Here is a 17,536-nt window from a genome sequence, read left to right as displayed (position 1 = left end):
TCTGTCCATAAAGTAAATTGTATCAGAGTCAGCATGGTAGCTCAAATAAGCTGGATTGTTGACACTTGCATCCGTTGCCACTTTGTTGTCACCATCATATTTTCCTTCGCCGTCATTATCCCCTGCCACCTCAACTTGCACACCATTTACAAGTTTTGAAATCTTGTTATATGGTCCCTGTGTAAACACAACATGTCCCTGACCATTAACAATGACACTGCTACAATACAAGCTGTTCAATTTAGAGAGTTCTCTCTTGCTGTTCAATTTGAATAGTCCATTTCTAGTACCAATATAGACATCTCTTGTTTTCTTATCGAATGCTATACTAGTTGGTGTGGAAACAGAGGCAATCGAATAGATAGTATCATCCCTTGTGAGAACTCTTGCCTTTGCATTGCCTTGATCTGCGAAAAAGATGAAACCAGTTGTTTCATCCACAAATAGTCCAGTAGGATTGTTCAAGAGTGAATACTTCGATGGAATAGCATCTCCACTGACACCAGCCACAATGATACATGACCCACAAACATCATTTTGATAAATCTTATCTGGGAGTGTGTATTGACATCTATCGCCAAACATATCATTCTCTCTACAAGTGCAAATATTATCAGAGGAGCATTCTCCTCTTCCACTACAAGTGAGCTGGCTAGCTGTATCATAACAATTAGAATATTCGCAAGATTCTCCATAGAATCCCTCACTACATATGCATTGACCATTACTCATTTGACCACGATTGGAACATGAACTGTCCTCTTTAGCATTGGATTGAAATCGCTTCATGATTGTTGCTTCATTGATTTTAATGCATGTATCTGGAGCAATACATTTGGAGTTACCTTTGCCACCACATACAGATTTTGAACTTGCCTTCAATCCAAAACAAACTGGTATGTTACAATCACTTCCCGAATATCCCTTAAAACATGAACATTTGGTTGAGGCAAATTGTTGAGGAGTAGTGGTATTTGTAATAAGCCTTCCATTCTTACATGTAGGGGTTTTGTTCTTGTCATTCGGAATGGCCAAACAGTAGTAATTGGTTGATATTTGTAAAATTATCATCATGATGATAAAGTAGTTAAGGAGGAACAGTGCATTGCTCCACCCCTTTCTTGACTTGTTTTTCATTATTGATTGGTTAGTAGATGAAGATTTTTCTGAAAATCCCTGAAGGAGATAATTCATCTCTTCTCAAAAGCTTTTTTTCTCTTGATGTTCTATCCTTCTGGTTGTTGGATTATTATTCCTGCATTATTGAGGTTAGGGAGAGGAGACACGAACAATGAACCATAGTTGTACTGTTCTAATCCTTAAAGCCCTAGTTCTAGTGAGGGAATGAAAAGTGCGTTTATAATGAAGCCAAACCAAGTAAGGCAATGAAGCAGTGCTGTTTTCAATATTATATTGAATGTTGTAGAAGAAGTTGTTTCTATTAATTTCAAAGTGGATGAAGCAGACTGTTTTCAATAATAATATTATTGAATGTTGTTGGATGAAGATTAATTTCCGATAATTTCAGTTGAGATGGAAAGCTGTTCAACTATCAGTCATCTCTACCTTTACCAAATCATATAGTCGTGATATTCGGAATGGTACCTTTACTGTATCTTTTGTGGTTGATCATTTGAATAATGATAATACAATCAATTATTGTAATAGCTTCATAAAGATTGATGATCAATCTTTTTGATTTGCAGAAAAGATTCACTCTCACGGAATCCTTTTTCCACACTCATCAAATTCTTTGGCGCCCAAACGAATTCCGTATGCAGCAAAACATTTTTGAAGTTCTATTTTAAGCTCGATTTTGAACACGCAGCGGAAGCCAGTTGCTTGTGGAACTTGCACAAACGCAATAAATTTATGGAAAACGATCAGACATTTTCACATCGAAAAAAAACAACGCAACCAACAACAACGCAATACAAAATGTTCTTGAAAAGAGTTAATGCCACTGGTAACCAAATGATGAATAATAATGATTCCTCAATGGATATGTACTCCTCATCTTATAAACCACATCAGGGAATTTCCTTCATGTCCATGATGCAATCATCAAATAATACAACAGCAAGAGGTATTCACAAGCAAAAGAAGATGCAATCTACAAGAAGTGCTTCAATTATTTCTTCATCATCAACTATTAAGAGATTTGTTTCTAATACTAATACAAGCAGATTACTCAAGAAGAATGATACAGTCCTCATCAATGTTGATGATGAAATGGCTTTACTCCAAAGTGTCGATCCACAATTACAAGGTAAATTGGGTAAAGTTATTGCTGTCAGAGGTGATGAAATTGAAGTTGAATTGGTAAATGATGAAGATAGAGAAGAAGATGATTGGGATTGTTTTGCTATTAACAGCCCACTTCCAAAGACTGTCAATATTCCAAGCTTTTGTGTTTGTTTGGAAGATCGTGTCTTGAAGACTAGATTGACCAATGCTTAAACATCAAACTAGAGAAATGATGCGGAGAAGATTGTGTTGAAACTGATCACAATCTTTGTTGATTAACCATTTCATTTCACATATCACTGGTACAGTTTAAGATTACTTTGCGAAAGCACTTGTAGAGTTTTTATACAAATTTTAACACAACATGTAGTTACTATTCAAGATATATTTACTCATACTTTGAAAGAACAGGTCCAATGATGATTCTCGGATTTATCAAGTCTAACAACAATAACTTGATATTTACATAATCCTAGAAGAGTGACTTGTTTAAAAAATTAAAAATCCAAAAACATTTAAATAAAAAAGTCAAAATCAATATCAAGTAATTTTCTTTCTTCTTTACCCTGAACAATTAAATTGAATACATTTTGTTGGTTTTGTTTCGTTCCTGCTTGCTCCTCTTTGTCAAAATAATAATTTAATAATATAGAAAAAAATTTATAATACTTTTCCTGACTGTGGACAATGAACGGAGTAACAACAACAAGACAATAATACAACATCATTCAATATCAGCAAGCACAACCCCTTTGAAGCGATGATGTATTGTAATATTTATAACTTTCTCTTCGCAAGGATATTCGTTAAAGAAGCTTGGTATTCGTCGTAAATAGAACCACTATGTGGTTGTGCATGGACATTATTTCAAAACACCTCTTCTTCTACGGAGATGATAAGGAAGGACATGATTTGGCATTCGAACACATATTTGCTAATTTGGCGTAGATGAACATCAGTACTTGAAAAAAATGATGAAACTAAACTATTCCCTCTGTACCTTCTTCATCATTCTTGCAATCATTTCCTTCTTGCATGCAAAACAACCCCTCGAAAAACCAACCACTTTCGCCTACTCCATCTACTACCATGATAATTCATGCAATCAACAATCTATTTCAGCTATTGAAATCTATCCTGTTTATGGACAAAATGGAACTTGTTTCCAAAACTTTGAAAGCTCATCCCATTTCAAATACATGAAGGCAGTTTGTGGAAAGGATTCAGCCACCATCTATACATACTGTGTAGACAGTAACTGCCAATATTGTGATGCTGTCTACGATTGGAAATTTCACAAGAATGAATGTGGAATGCAAAATGTCGGATGTGGAAATATTCCACAACTTGTAGTTCCTTTATTGTACACCTATTCATTTGAATATATAGATGCAGAGAATAGTTGTTCTGGGAATTTGGTTTCAATTGCTGGAGAAGATGTAAATTATTGTGAACAAGTTACTGGAAAGGAATTCGAAAGGGTTTCCTGCAATCAAACAACTTGGACAAGGTCTTATTATTTGAAGGATGAAAGTTGCAGTGCTAATAGTTTTACGTATAGTTTGAATGGACGAACTAATGTTTGTAAAGATCATTCCATGTTGACTTGTGGGAAGGTTCTTCAATAAAACAGCAATTTATTAAATATTATCTGAAATCGGAGGTATCAATCAATACTTTCTTTTGTTGAAATTTGAATGGCTGAATCTAATCTATAGCAGTATGTTGAACACAGATTCTTTGGCCACCAAATGAAAGATAAGTGATACTCCTAAGAAACAGCTTAAATCAGTATTGAACAATTAAACAATCTAACCAATAACACCTCAACAGTTGATACGAAAAAGAAGCTGTTCATTAAGGGTTTGATTGTCGTACCATGACTTTAGTATTTTCTTAGTTTAGCCATGAAGTTGAGGTGGCCGAGTGGTTAAGGCGCCAGCCTGCTAAGTTGGTGGAGTAATCCGCGTGGGTTCGAATCCCATCCTCAACGTTTTGTTTTGTCTTTCTTTGTTTTTGTATTCGGAATTACTATCTTAGAATTTCATTTCCGTGTTTCAATTTAAATTCAATATTAATTATTATTATTCATTAATACACAATGATCATTCAATGAATAGATGAAGTTTTTATTCAATTACAACAATAAAACAATATTCAACAAGATTGTCATTAACAAACCAACAACAAATTCAAGCCATTTCCTCCATTCATTCTTCCAGATTGTCCTCCCTTTGGTTGACCAGAAGATGTAGATTTGTAAACAATAGGTTGAACATTCTCTCCCAAACTAACAACATTTGATGATCTCAAATTATATCTTGATGTGAACATTGAATTTTGAGCATTGAATTCAATTGATAAAATATTGGTAAAGACAACTCCACTCTTTGGAATCATTTCGAATTGAAGAGTTTGAGCATTAACTAAATTACAAACAGCACTCTTGAAATAATCACTCAATTTAGCTGCTGTTCCATCTGATTTCTTTGTAGATTTGAAAATTGAGAAAATCAATGATGGATTTGATTGAAGTGAAGTTACCCAAGTCTTTTCGAATGAATGATTTTCATCATTGATAAGTAATTGAATGGTTGTTGAGGTGTTTGAATAGAAAATCACACTATCAACTGCACTTCCCTTCAAATCTATAAATTTCATTGTCAAATAGGTAAGTTTCAATTGAGAATAGGATAAATCAAAAGTACATGCACTTTCAGAATAAAGCATGACACTGGAACCATATGAAGAAAGGAAGGAAATTGGCAATGCTTCATAAGTGAGGGAATTTCTTGAAGTGGAATCGAATATTGTTGCTGGATCAAAGAAAGATGGAGGAGCACTTGCATTATTACTATTAATATACATGTCAATATTGCAGTTTTGAGTATTAGCTTGCAATACAATACCAATACTTCCCAAACTCTTTTCTTTTTGAATTAAATCACTCAAATCCAAAATGGAAATACCTTTCGTCTTTGGATCAATGGATTCGGATAGAATACTTCTTGTTTGTGGGAGAGTGCTAAGAACCTTCTTACTGAACGAGAATTCTACTTGAACTGTCTTACTTGAGAGAGAAACATCCAAACGTGTGAGAATAACTCTGACATAATAGGTTGGATTCGAATTGCATGAACTCAAGATTTTAGAAGGTGAATCAACATTAAACAATGCCTCATTCAAACCAGATTTGGAATTAACCATATGAATTGAAACTATATCAGAGTTTGGTTTTGCCAATTCCAAACTAATGGAAAATCCTCTATTTTCAAGAGCTCTATTGGTCAACCCATCCAAAATTCTAATGAAAATATCACCAGATCTACTCAAATCACCAATAACACTCAATAAGGTATCACATGAAACTGCAAATGAAAGTGCACTTTCGAATTTCTTTCCAACAGATGCCATACCATTCAATAATTTGTAATTGTTAAAGATTGTAACGTTGGCTGAGGAGGAAAGTGAAAGAGCTAATGAGCCGTCGGCGTTGAGATAGGAATTGTCAATGGGGATACGAGCAGATTTTTGAATGGAAAGTGAGATTTGAGACTTTAAATTGTTAAAAACATCAAATACAGAGTTACCTAATCTGGCAGTGAAACTATTCGAATCTGGTCTAGAAACTGCCATGTAAGGATACAAATTAACGCTAGAAACTTGATTAATAATGGCATTGTCTACATCCTCCAAAGTATTAGAACTTGAAACACTCAATTCAGTATATGGATCAATCTTGACACTTTCCAATATGAAACCATACGAATCAACAGGAAGGAATTGAGCTGCAATGTAATGACTCGATGAACCAAAGTCATTTTCCATGGAAATAGTCCAGTAATAAGATAATGGCTCAGTGAGAGTGACATTTCCATTCTTAATAGGAATTGAGGTTTGACTAAACTTTCTTCCTTTAGTTTGAACGAAAGAAACTCCATTGTCCCAACCTTCAAAGATCATGACAACGAAATTACCTTTAATCTTTGCAGAGACGGCATATCTTGGAGAATTCTTCTTTACCACTTGTAGGAATGAACTAATAGCATTCATACTTGTAATAGGAGTTGGTGCCGGAGTTAAAGTTTGTTTCTCCTTTGTCAAATCAAATGAGAAATATTGATGGAATTTCAAATTATTGTCAGAAACAGAATTTGAAATTAAAATTGTACCTCCAGGAAGAGTTCCATTGAAAGCATAATGGAAACCATTCGAATCTGAGCTAAATTGCATGGCAACGTTTGTGATGGAAATGGCACTATCTGTTGTAAATGAAATGTAATACAAACTATTGATTGGAGATAATTTTACATTAATAGTACTAATACCAGTTGGTAATTTAAACGAATTAGTTGGAGTATTCGAAAATGAAATTGTCAAATCAGTTGGCTTTACAATAACTTTAGCATTAGTATTACCAAATATGGTTTGACTCGATTGAGTAGTAACATAATTCTTCTGCTCAATATAATCCACCAATACAGTATCATCAAACCACAATGGAACATCCTTCAAAAATCTAAAGTAAAGATAGGAATAACTAAAGTCAGGTTTCAATTCGGCAATTTTACAGACAGAACCTGAAACACAGGATTGAGTTGGTGCAGTTCTGTATAGCAATGGGCTCAATTTGATATCTTGATATTGATATTCCATGTAGTAATTACCTGTCAATCCACTAATTTCGAATGAGAACATGGTGTTGGAAGTTGTTGCTGTGTCTGGAATGGTTGGGAGTAAATTATCTTTGGAATAGATTTGATCATTTGGATTGATTGCCTTGTAGGATGCTGATTGGATGGAATAGGTTCCACTCAATTTTTCAATTGGTTGATAATCTAATAAAGTAAATTCAAAGTTCTTGATTAAAACATCAAATGTCAAACCAATCTTGTAAGAACATTTGACACTAACGAATGCCTTGTAATTATCAAGTGAGGAAATGATACCTTCTGCATGTAAATCTGCTTTCAAAGATGGCACAATTCCAATCGAAACTGTTGCCAATTTATAGAAAGTAATATCCAATGCTGGAATGAGTGCAACCTCAATTGACCCATCGAGCTCAATACGAAGACCAGGTGAAGAACTTGTGAAGGAAATGGCATCATCACCTCTAGTAACCTTATTATAACCTGCTTCTGGTGTATATGAGAAACCAATATACTTCTCATAGGCCATATCAAACTTTCTGGAATATTCCAAAGTACCAGTCAATTGGAAATTGAAGGAATATTGAAGTTTTGGAGTGAAATCTACATAAACTGGAATTACCCAAATGAAGAATGTCAAACCAATTGGTGGAGTTTGAATAATAGTGTTTGGACCAATCTTTTTTTGGAAAGATTTTGTAATACTGGCCTTGACATTGGCAGTTGCCTTCCATTGACCACCGACAGATGCTTCTGCCTTGGTAACTTGTAATTGAGTCCATGAAAACTCAAATTCTACTCTGAATTCGGTATTCAAATAAGCATAACACTTTTCACAAATAATTTTCAAACCATCCTGATCATACATGGTAACTTCATCATTGACAGGTTGACCAGTTGCATCATTGTAATTGAAATTGAATGCTGCCATTCTTTTAGTGTAAGAAAATTGTGCCTTTCTTGATCTGAGACTTCTTGAAGATGCACCTTGAGTGAAAACATTAGTTTCGTCCAAAGATTCTGTCAAGAGAGGTGTGGAAGAATATTCAACTCTACCATTCATAAATAATTGAGAGAAGGTGAGTGGTTGTGTGAGGAATTTAATTCTCAACATGTTTTCATCTGTTACGATAATAGATCTTGTCAAAATCAAGTAAAATCTTGCTTGATCCTTATTGTAAAGTTGATCAGTCAAATCACCATAACAATTCCATTGCTTTCCAATGATAATTCTTGTACCTGGTACCCATTTCATGGCAGTTGTATGACCATTTGCAAAATCAACAACAATTTCAGTTTGTTCATCTGACAGGACAGAACATGTGACATCCCATACATTTTGCTCATAATCCAATGAAGCAACACCTGATAAAACATTTGCATCAACAGAATATCTATGCAAAGATCCCATTGCTGAAAAACGAGAAACATCATTCAAGTTGACATAATCAACACTTTCTGTAACCAACATGTCAAGATTTTTCTTGATACTTCTTTTAGATGCTTTGCTATTGACAATATTAGAGTACATGCTTCTAACTTGTTGTTCAGAGACTTTCTTATAGTGAGGATATTCAGCCAAATCGTAAGGATCTGAAGCGATTGCTTTGGTCAATTGGGAATTGCTGGTGAATGGGTGCATGGTAGTTGGGATGAAAGGAAGTTGTTTAATCTTTCCTAAAACCATGGAGATGGAATCATCACTTGTTGTGGAGGTGGAATGATGGCTTGCTTTCAAATTAAACATTCTCATTACTGGGAAAGGTTTAGTTTCTTCAGCTAATGTTGACGAAACATGTCCACCACCAACAACAATTAGCATGATAATACACAAAATTGTGTAACTAGCCAAAGGAATGAACGAGATTCCAATTGCCATTGTTATTGTGTGTTTGTTTTTTTAAGCGATGAAGAGAAAACATTTGACATTTGCTTTTCAGTTTATTGACAGCACGCATAGTTTAAATTTGGAAATAACAAGCAAGAAGGAGGTGGTGCCTCTTGAAGAAAAAATTTGTTGTGACCCTTGTGTGCCATTGAGATGGCAAGTACAAGAAATTATGCATGACATGTCATAGAAAATAAATATTACAAAACCCAATTTCATACGAAACTGTCCAAAAAAGTATTTATGGCCATAAACAAGAGAGAATCACTATGAGACAATTTTACCGATTCTTTCCTATTTCCAATTTTTCTAATACAATGTTTAGAATGAAGTTGTGCATTTCATAGTGTTTGTATTTTGTTTAACAATATCATTTGTTGACAATTAGCAGATTCAAAATTTAGTTCGTTGGAGTAATCGATTGTATGGATCCATTCTCAGTAGGTATACATATATGTAAGTATAATTATATTAAAAAGAAACACTAAGGTTCCTTTTATGGTAATCCGTTTGAACAACTACAAATACTGTTACTGGTGATACAACATGTGAAATCGGGTGTGGTATAGTGGTAGCATTCCAGACTGTCACTCTGGCGACCCGGGTTCAATTCCCGGCACTCGAGATTAATTTTTGACTCCATCTCCTATATTTGACATTTAATTTTATCATTATATGATAAATTATATGTAATCTAGCTAAGATTCAATTTTCAAAGTTTCATTTCTTAAAACCATAGAGAAAATAATCAATGATTGGGCACTTTCATTTTAAAAAATTTCTCAGGCATTTCGATTGAAATTTGTAACAAAAAAGTTTGTAAATAATAAATGTATCAACATACTCCAAAAGCACTCATTGATTGGGAAATAGAAAAAAAGACAACTGAGCTAGTGTACCCACTTCACAGCAATCGAATACCCTAACCCATAAGTTGCCTTTTGCTGATACCTTTGGTTGTTGGATTGCAGTGTGATTGCTATGGAATGATGAATGTTGATCTCTCTATGTATTCAATTAATTTAAAATCTATTAATAATTGTGGTTAAACTTTTTATAAGCTTTGAAGCATTAATTATTCACAAGTTTATTGAACTTTCAAATTGTTCTGAAAATCGACATCTAAAAAGTTGAATTTAAATAGACTACAGCACCACAGGTTCCCAAGTTGTCTCCAACCTCAGTACTGATGTGGCTCGACGATGCTTAACTTCTCAAATCGGACGGGATGAGGTGCATTCATCGTGATATGGCCGTAGCCATTCAGTTCATCATCTTCCATTGTGTCCATTAACATGATAGCATTGGCACGACGAATCTTTTCCAAATATAACGAGTCACGATTAATAGCAAAGGTAAATCAATGCAATGAATATAAAGAATATGGAACTTCTTTGCAAAACTTAATGCTACTTAGTAATACTTAAAGTGGTTAACCTATTAAGCTCTGTAATCGATCCACGACCAACTCAATACAAACTTTCAGTAATTAAGTTATTAACAATTTAGTAACATTAATTTTTGGATATTCTTTTAGGTTTCATTGGACGGGAAGCCTGCCAGGAATATGACGACAATCCCGCTACAGTCTTTGACTGTATGAACAGTGAAGGCAACGAAGACAGAATCTTGTTGGTTCAGGTTTTGTTTGAAGATATTGATTAGGTTGATCACCCTTCTATAAATTGAATATTTAACTCCTGAATTGATGGATGCAAGTTTTGGTTTCTCATTTTCTATTTTCTGATCAAATCGAAATTGAAACTTCAAACATCATATAACATGCTTTCTTTCCTTAGTTATGATTCCAATAATAAATCTCTTTGAATTTATGTTTATCAAAAAACTTGTCCTTCACAACATAATTAAATTTAGACAAATTAGAGTGTATTCTTTGGGAGAATGTGTTCTCGAATGTAATTGATATGATCATGAAGCAACTCAACCATTCCTTCAGAGCTATATAATTCTTCTTCTGTTGGTGAATCGGCTGAGGGTGATTTGATTCGTCCATCTCTGGGATTGATAAATTGTTTTTGGAGATATTTATGAAATTCCTTAGCAGCAAAACGTGCAATTCCTGATAAGAGTTTCTTTGGAACTTTTCCTTTCAAATCCATAAAATCAAACATGTAGTATCTCAAAGTGTCATTAGTCTTTTTCTCTACAATTATTGCTGAGAAGAGTGAAACTCTGATAAATTCCTTAGAGATTGGAGCATCTTGATGAGTGCATGGTTTCTGAATTATGGAATATCGATCAAAATCATCAGTTTCTGGATTGTAAAGATCTGGTATAACTGTCTTGGCTAGTACTAGGTCTCTTTTAGATATTGGAAAGTGAGTCTGTTGTAATAATTCAATTAATTATTATTTGAGAATTGAAAAGAATACATACATCGAGTTCCGAGTAAATTATTGAATTAGGATAATCCACACCATTCTCTGGATTAATTTTGATATAGTCCAATTGTAATTTCCTCTTTTGGAGAGCACTCATTTTCTTTTCGAAATGTTGTGAAAAAATCAAATTAAATAATTCCTTGTGATTTCCCTTAGCGAGACCAGTGAAACAAATTAAAGGAAGAGCTCCATCTGATGGGTTCAGATAATAATTATGAGCACTGGTCAATGTTTTCATACCTGTCTTTTCTTCAACTACTTTCCATCTACTACTATCATTCAATGAAGAAATCAATTCATTCACAATATCATAATCCTTTGATGAAATGTAGACAGAATGTGGATCAACAAGAGGTCTATCATTATCTGCAATAGTTGAAGGTTTGTTTTCTACCACTGACATGTCTTCCAAAGAGCCGGATTCAGTCAATTCATGTGATAGACCACTATCTGACCTTTCCATTGCCTTTTTCGATCCCAACAAGTCTAACAATGTTGCTGGTGAGCCCTTGAATTGTGATTTTCTAGCTTCCTTCTTTAAATATTTTACAAATTGTTCAGAATCGATAAATCTTGGAAAATTATCTTGTTTCAATTCGGAAAAGATGACATTCTGAGCTTTTTGGAACAAGTCAGTTGGACATTCCATTAATTCAGCAGATTTCCCTTCATTTAGCTCCTGAATCACCTTCCAATTCTTTAGAATATCATTTCTAATAGTCATTGACAAGTTTAATTCATGTTTGGCACTCACAACAATAAAAGTATTCATAATTTCCACAGCCATATCAAATCTATTCTTGTCCAATCTTGTTTTTTGATACTTTTCAACCATTTCATAAAACATGAAAGGATCTTCATTCAAATTATCCTTTAAAAACTTTCGGAAACAATCACGAGCACTTTCATGATCAAAAACTGCTTCAATATTAAATTTATAATTTTGTTTTAGACTTTCCAATTCGTGTTCTTGTTGTTTGTGATGATGATGAATGGCCAACATTTTCCAACAATTATTTTACACTTTCACCTAGTAGTTTGTTTCAACCAATTAGAATTTCTAATTAAAAATTTTTTATCAGAAAGTGATGTTCACAAGGTTGTATCAATAAGTATTGATGTTATTTTTTTTCTTATTGTAATAAATTCATAATCAACTTGCTAAATTTGATGAAATTAAATATCTGAGAATCTTCTTTCCTATTTGAAACCTTATCAATTTTTCCATTCTAGAAGAATAAATTTCATGTTGTAGAAAATATCGATTTCCAACTCGCATTGTTGTTGTAAAATATTCCAACTAGAAAATACTCTCTTCAACTTTAAAATATTGTTGGTGGTGGTTTGTTTTGGTGATTTGATGTCTAGTGATGGACTAACCAACTACCCGAACAGTAAAAGTAGTGGCCAACATCATTTTTGATGGTAAGTGGGGATTCATCAGCGCGGTTGACTAAAGCTAAAACCCATCGCTCCATTTTTGGCTCCACTATAAATAGAGGGAGAACACACCGCGACAAGGGTCAAAAAAAATACAACATTTTACGCTCTTGTTGGCTGTAGCAAAAATTCTCCATTTTGAAGAATATTTATTTGTGTTCAACGATCAACAACAACAAACGTTTTTTGGAAAAGTTTTTCTGTAGTAGTTGTGTTGGTAATAGTTATTATTACTACAGTTTTCCATCATCATCAAGAACGTTGAATTGTACTTTCACATTAGTTTCACAAATTGTTGGGATCTTCCTACAATAAGAAAATTTAATTAGAACATCATTTTGTATACTATTACTTTGTAATGAATAGTGGATATCCTCCTAATGGCCCTCCACCTGGTCCAATTAATGCCAGATTGGATATGGAGAATGAAAAAATTTGGATGAGGTTAGGTAAGTATTACATATTCTAATGATAATGTTGGATTACTGTCTGCTTTATTATTCAACAACAAAATTGTGTGTTGCTAATAATTATGAATGGCCAAATTCCCAATGACGTGTCAAATATTGATGCTTCCCTTTCTGCTAAATTGTCCCGCATTTTTACGGTACTATGGCCCATCTCGATTTTTAACATAATATTGTTACCTTTTAATTTCATCAACATTGTATTGCATTATCATCTTTATTGCAACAATAACAACATCATCAAATGATATACACAACTCACGACACATCATGATATGCGAACAATAACATTGTGTGTATACTTTTATAATAGGTAAACTTGCCGAGTCTATGAATGAAGCCGATAAAGCCATTCACTATTATGAGAGAATCTTACGTTATAATCAATATCATGTTCAAGCTCTGACGAGTATTGCCTCAATTTATAGAATGAAGGATCCTCCAGATTTCCAAAAAGCAGTCGAATATTATCACACTGCCCTTCAAACCGAAGATAACAATACAGAAATCTGGGGTAATCTGGGACATTGTTTTTTAATGATGGACGATCTTACTAAAGCTTACACTGCCTATCATCAAGCCATCTACAATGCTAAATTACAAAATAGAACAAAACAAGATCCACATTTATGGTACGGAATTGGTATCCTCTATGAAAGATACAATAGTTTGGACAATGCCGAAGAAGCTTTTAGAAGTGTATTGAAAATGGATGCACAATTCGAAAAAATCAATGAAATCTACTTCCGTCTAGGTATTATATACAAACAACAAAAGAAGTATGAACAAAGCTTGGAATGTTTTGGAATAATTCGTAAAAATCCACCACCACCATTGACGGAAGCAGATATTTGGTTCCAAATCGGTCACGTTTACGAATTAAAGAAGGATTTCCAAGAAGCAAAGAATTCATACGAAAAGGTACTCAAATTCAATCCAAACCACAGTAAGGTTCTTCAACAATTGGGATGGCTTTATCATCAAAATACTGAATTCCAAAATTTAGAAACAGCCATCACTTATTTACAACAATCTATTGATGCTGATCCATCAAGTGGACAAACATGGTATTTATTAGGACGTTGCTTTATGGCACAAAAGAGATATCGTTATGCATACAATGCCTACCAACAAGCTGTTTTCAGAGATGGAAAGAATCCAACTTTCTGGTGCTCAATTGGTGTCTTGTATTATCAAATTAATCAATATAGGGATGCTTTGGATGCATATAGTAGAGCTATTAGATTGAATCCATTTTTGAGTGAAGTTTGGTATGATTTGGGTACTCTGTACGAATCATGTTCACAAATTCCAGATGCTTTGGACGCTTATCAACGTGCAGCTGATTTGGATCAAAATAATGAGCACATTCAACAACGTTTAATGTTCCTTAAGAATATGGATAGAGGTAATCCAGAAGAACCAAAGAATTTGACTGCTGTTGAACCACCAACTGCTGGTCCTCAATCAGGATTCCAATCAGGCATATTCCCTGGTCCTCAATCAGCTGGTAATACTCAACCAAATCCAAATATTCAATCATTGGGCCTTCCAAATCCTCCTGGTAATTATCCTCCACCAAATCCAGCATCACAAGCTCCACCATATCATTCTGTTGATCGTTATCCAAAATTGGAACCTCCAACAAATTTACCACCTCAGAATGGTCCACAAAACAATTTGAATGGTTATGGACAACCACCAATGGAACAACACTATTTGCCTCCACCTCAAGAAAGACTTCAAGAAAGACTCCAAGAAAGGCAACCACAAGGAGGTTCAGCAAGTTCTTACAATGGTCCTACTAGCACTGGGGGTGGCTCAAGTTATTCACATCCACCACCACTCAATAATCCACCACCAGCAAGTACAGCCAATGTGAATCCTCCTTCATTCTCTCAACAACAACAACAACCATTAGGAGGTTCTCAATCCACTCCTGTTGGTATTTCACAACCTTCTCAAGGTCCTAAAGAAGTTCTTTCACCATATCCAACATCTAATAATGTTACTTTCCCTCCACATAATTCACCACCTCAACAACAAGCCTATCAACAACCTCCACCAACAACTAGTGCCACTAATGGAACAACTCAACCACCTTCAAATCAACCACCTTATGGAAATGCACCAAGTAATCCTCCACCATCATCACAAGTAGTTGGAGCTTCTCCACAAGTGACACAGCCACCTTACTATCCAGTTTCACAACCTCCAATGCAACAAGGTCCTCCACCTCAACCTCAACAACCTACCACTACTGTTCCACCAAGTGGTATGAGCACCAATTTAGGAGAAGTGTCACCAATGAAGAGAAGATATAGTCCTATCCCACAAAGTGATTTGCAAAGTGATCCAAAGAAGCTGAAACCAACACCAAAGGGAGGTGATAGTGATGATGACGATGATGATGAACAAGATCAAATGGTCATACACGAACCAGAGGAAGAACCACAATCCACTGCTAGAAATATTGTTGGCACAACGACAGATAATCATGCCAATGATTCTGAACCAACAGTCAATAAGGCAAAGAGTAGATTTGTAAGACCAAAGAAGGCCTCTGATAGTCAAGAAGAGGTTAAAAAGGATTAAATTGTTTCACATTATTATTATGTTATAATTGTTTACAATTTTTCAATCTAAAAAATGTCTTTAAGGAGTCGAAGTACAAGTCGTGTTAATCTTTCCGATTTCCTCCCTCCTACAAATAATAATAATACATCATCAGGGGATCATGTTATTCCTTCAACAACAAGTAATGTTGTTACCAATCAGTCCTCTTCGGAAATAATATTTTCATCACCATCAATATCTTCATCATCGCTATCAGCATTGGAATCAAACTCCAACTCCTCTGTTCCATCCTTATTGTTATCATCACTGGGAAATAAACGATCATCACTAACACTTCTACAGGGACTTAATTCTCCCAATCGAAAGAAATCAAATCCCTTCCAAGTAGCACCACCATCATTGAATAATTCTTCATCATCAAATTCTATAAATTCCAATGATTTATCATCTAATTTAATGAATAATAGTGGTAATCTATCACCTAGAACACCTCCTAGAAAGATTTCAAAGCCTAAAGTTAGTCGAGTGAATAGTTTATTCAAATATTTACAAGGAGAATTGGATGTAAATAAGAATTGGACACAATCTGCAATGAATAATTCAAAGAGTACGGAAAGGATGGCAATAATTGATTCGGAATCTAATGTAATGATTAAAAGCAATTCGAAAACAATATTGAATGGAGGAGGAAATTCAAATAATGTATTATCATCATCAACAATGGGAAATGTATCAAAGGATAGACCCATTCCAACTAAAACAGAAGAAGAAATAAGGAATAGTATTTACAATTTCATTAATGTTCCTTGGAATTTGGAAAAGTACTTCTTTTTTGGATTTTCAATATGTTTGGATAGTTTATTGTTTCATTTTACGTTTTTTCCATTGAGAATGTTGTTTTCTCTGTTTGGATTATTGAGAGGGAAACCAATTGGACAAACTAATATTTGTGAATTTTTGAAAACATTCTCAATTATCATTAATGTAATTGTAATTTATTATACGACTGATTATTCACTACTGTATCATGTTATTAGAGGGGAGACTGTACTGAAATTGTTCATGTTTCATGGTATTTTGGAGGTTTTAGATAGGTTGTGTTCGTCATTTGAGCAGAATTCACAAACTTCAATGTACTTTTCAGCTACTGATCCAAATTTTTCTATTACTATTGGCCCTGAGAGGAATAAGCTTATATTTACAGCTATTTTCTCTTTTATTGTACATACATTTGTTTTATGTAGGTTTGAATTATTACAAATTAATATATTAATCTCTAACAAGATATTCACACCGTAATTGCTCTATTGAGAATTGTAACTTTAAATATTGCCCTCAACTCGAGAAATCAATCTCTATTGACCCTTTTAATATCCACTAATTTTGTGGAAATTAAGGCAAATATTTTCAAGAAATCAGTAAGAGAGGCATTATTCCAATTGTCTTGTAATGGTATGTTACAACTACTCTATTAAAATTTCTTAATTTAAATATAGATATTGTGGAAAGATTTGAGATTGTAATATTTAGTATTGTAATTTTCTTTCAAAACTCTTTATCGAGTGGCGATTATAGAATTGAGGAATTTTTGTACATTATTTTGTATATGATTTCTTCAGAGATGGCAGTTGACTCTATTAAGCATTCATTTATTTGTAAATTTAATGACATTCAATCGAACACTTATCAATCATACAAGGTCAAATTAGCTTTTGATCTTTCAACAGTCAATAATGCTAGTGTAAGTTTAATTACTTTACTGATTGAATTTAATTATTCAAGTCATTTCTTGATAATGCAAACACAACTTCGAGGAGGGTTGGATTTGTAGATGGTCCAATCATTAGTCTCATTCTCAGATTG

At 34.0% G+C, this 17,536-nt stretch overlaps 7 protein-coding genes and 2 non-coding genes across 9 annotated transcripts in view; 5 read left to right on the top strand and 4 right to left on the bottom strand.

The window, feature by feature from the left end:
* The window catches only part of NAEGRDRAFT_66049 (uncharacterized protein), a gene marked incomplete at both ends in the record, with an annotated part of 17,599 nt that extends 16,405 nt beyond the window's left edge, over positions 1-1,194 (bottom strand). Inside the window, one exon of the mRNA XM_002678738.1 lies at positions 66-1,194. Within this exon, the coding sequence (XP_002678784.1) occupies positions 66-1,194 (1,129 nt within the window). The remainder of the gene's footprint in view (positions 1-65) is intronic.
* A 718-nt stretch (positions 1,195-1,912) lies between these two features.
* On the top strand, positions 1,913-2,789 carry NAEGRDRAFT_79263 (uncharacterized protein). Its single transcript, XM_002678875.1, has one exon. It carries the CDS (start codon positions 1,939-1,941, stop codon positions 2,458-2,460), a length of 522 nt encoding a protein of 173 aa, XP_002678921.1. The 5' UTR covers positions 1,913-1,938; the 3' UTR covers positions 2,461-2,789.
* A 429-nt stretch (positions 2,790-3,218) lies between these two features.
* On the top strand, positions 3,219-3,875 carry NAEGRDRAFT_66047 (uncharacterized protein; the record flags this gene model as incomplete). Its single annotated transcript, XM_002678874.1, has 1 exon — positions 3,219-3,875. One exon carries the CDS (start codon positions 3,219-3,221, stop codon positions 3,873-3,875), a length of 657 nt encoding a protein of 218 aa, XP_002678920.1.
* A 284-nt stretch (positions 3,876-4,159) lies between these two features.
* Positions 4,160-4,240, top strand: NAEGRDRAFT_t242. Its single transcript has one exon. It is a non-coding gene; the product is annotated as a tRNA-Ser (tRNA).
* Positions 4,241-4,357: 117 nt separating this feature from the next.
* NAEGRDRAFT_79262 (uncharacterized protein) lies at positions 4,358-8,778 on the bottom strand (the record flags this gene model as incomplete). Its single annotated transcript, XM_002678737.1, has 1 exon — positions 4,358-8,778. The coding sequence occupies one exon, from the start codon at positions 8,776-8,778 to the stop codon at positions 4,420-4,422; it is 4,359 nt and encodes a 1,452-aa protein (XP_002678783.1). The 3' UTR covers positions 4,358-4,419.
* Positions 8,779-9,341: 563 nt separating this feature from the next.
* On the top strand, positions 9,342-9,412 carry NAEGRDRAFT_t243. The gene has a single exon. It is a non-coding gene; the product is annotated as a tRNA-Asp (tRNA).
* Positions 9,413-10,660: 1,248 nt separating this feature from the next.
* On the bottom strand, positions 10,661-12,192 carry NAEGRDRAFT_79261 (regulator of G-protein signaling 8-like protein; the record flags this gene model as incomplete). The annotated part of the gene is made up of 2 exons (XM_002678736.1): positions 10,661-11,132; positions 11,185-12,192. 2 exons carry the CDS (start codon positions 12,190-12,192, stop codon positions 10,668-10,670), a joined length of 1,473 nt encoding a protein of 490 aa, XP_002678782.1. The 3' UTR covers positions 10,661-10,667.
* A 795-nt stretch (positions 12,193-12,987) lies between these two features.
* NAEGRDRAFT_79260 (TPR repeat domain-containing protein) lies at positions 12,988-15,707 on the top strand (the record flags this gene model as incomplete). The annotated part of the gene is made up of 2 exons (XM_002678873.1): positions 12,988-13,078; positions 13,410-15,707. 2 exons carry the CDS (start codon positions 12,988-12,990, stop codon positions 15,689-15,691), a joined length of 2,373 nt encoding a protein of 790 aa, XP_002678919.1. The 3' UTR covers positions 15,692-15,707.
* A 163-nt stretch (positions 15,708-15,870) lies between these two features.
* NAEGRDRAFT_66043 (uncharacterized protein) lies at positions 15,871-16,422 on the bottom strand (the record flags this gene model as incomplete). The annotated part of the gene is made up of 1 exon (XM_002678735.1): positions 15,871-16,422. One exon carries the CDS (start codon positions 16,420-16,422, stop codon positions 15,871-15,873), a length of 552 nt encoding a protein of 183 aa, XP_002678781.1.
* Positions 16,423-17,536: the final 1,114 nt, after the last annotated feature.

This window comes from Naegleria gruberi, assembly GCF_000004985.1.
Source record: "Naegleria gruberi genomic scaffold NAEGRscaffold_16, whole genome shotgun sequence".
NCBI lineage: Eukaryota > Heterolobosea > Eutetramitea > Acrasida > Naegleriidae > Naegleria > Naegleria gruberi.
This window is presented reverse-complemented; position numbering and strand designations above follow the sequence as displayed.

Coding starts and splice junctions, on each gene's coding strand:
- NAEGRDRAFT_79263 (XM_002678875.1), top strand. CDS start 1,939: ATGTTCTTGAAAAGAGTTAATGCCACTGGTAACCAAATGATGAATAAT.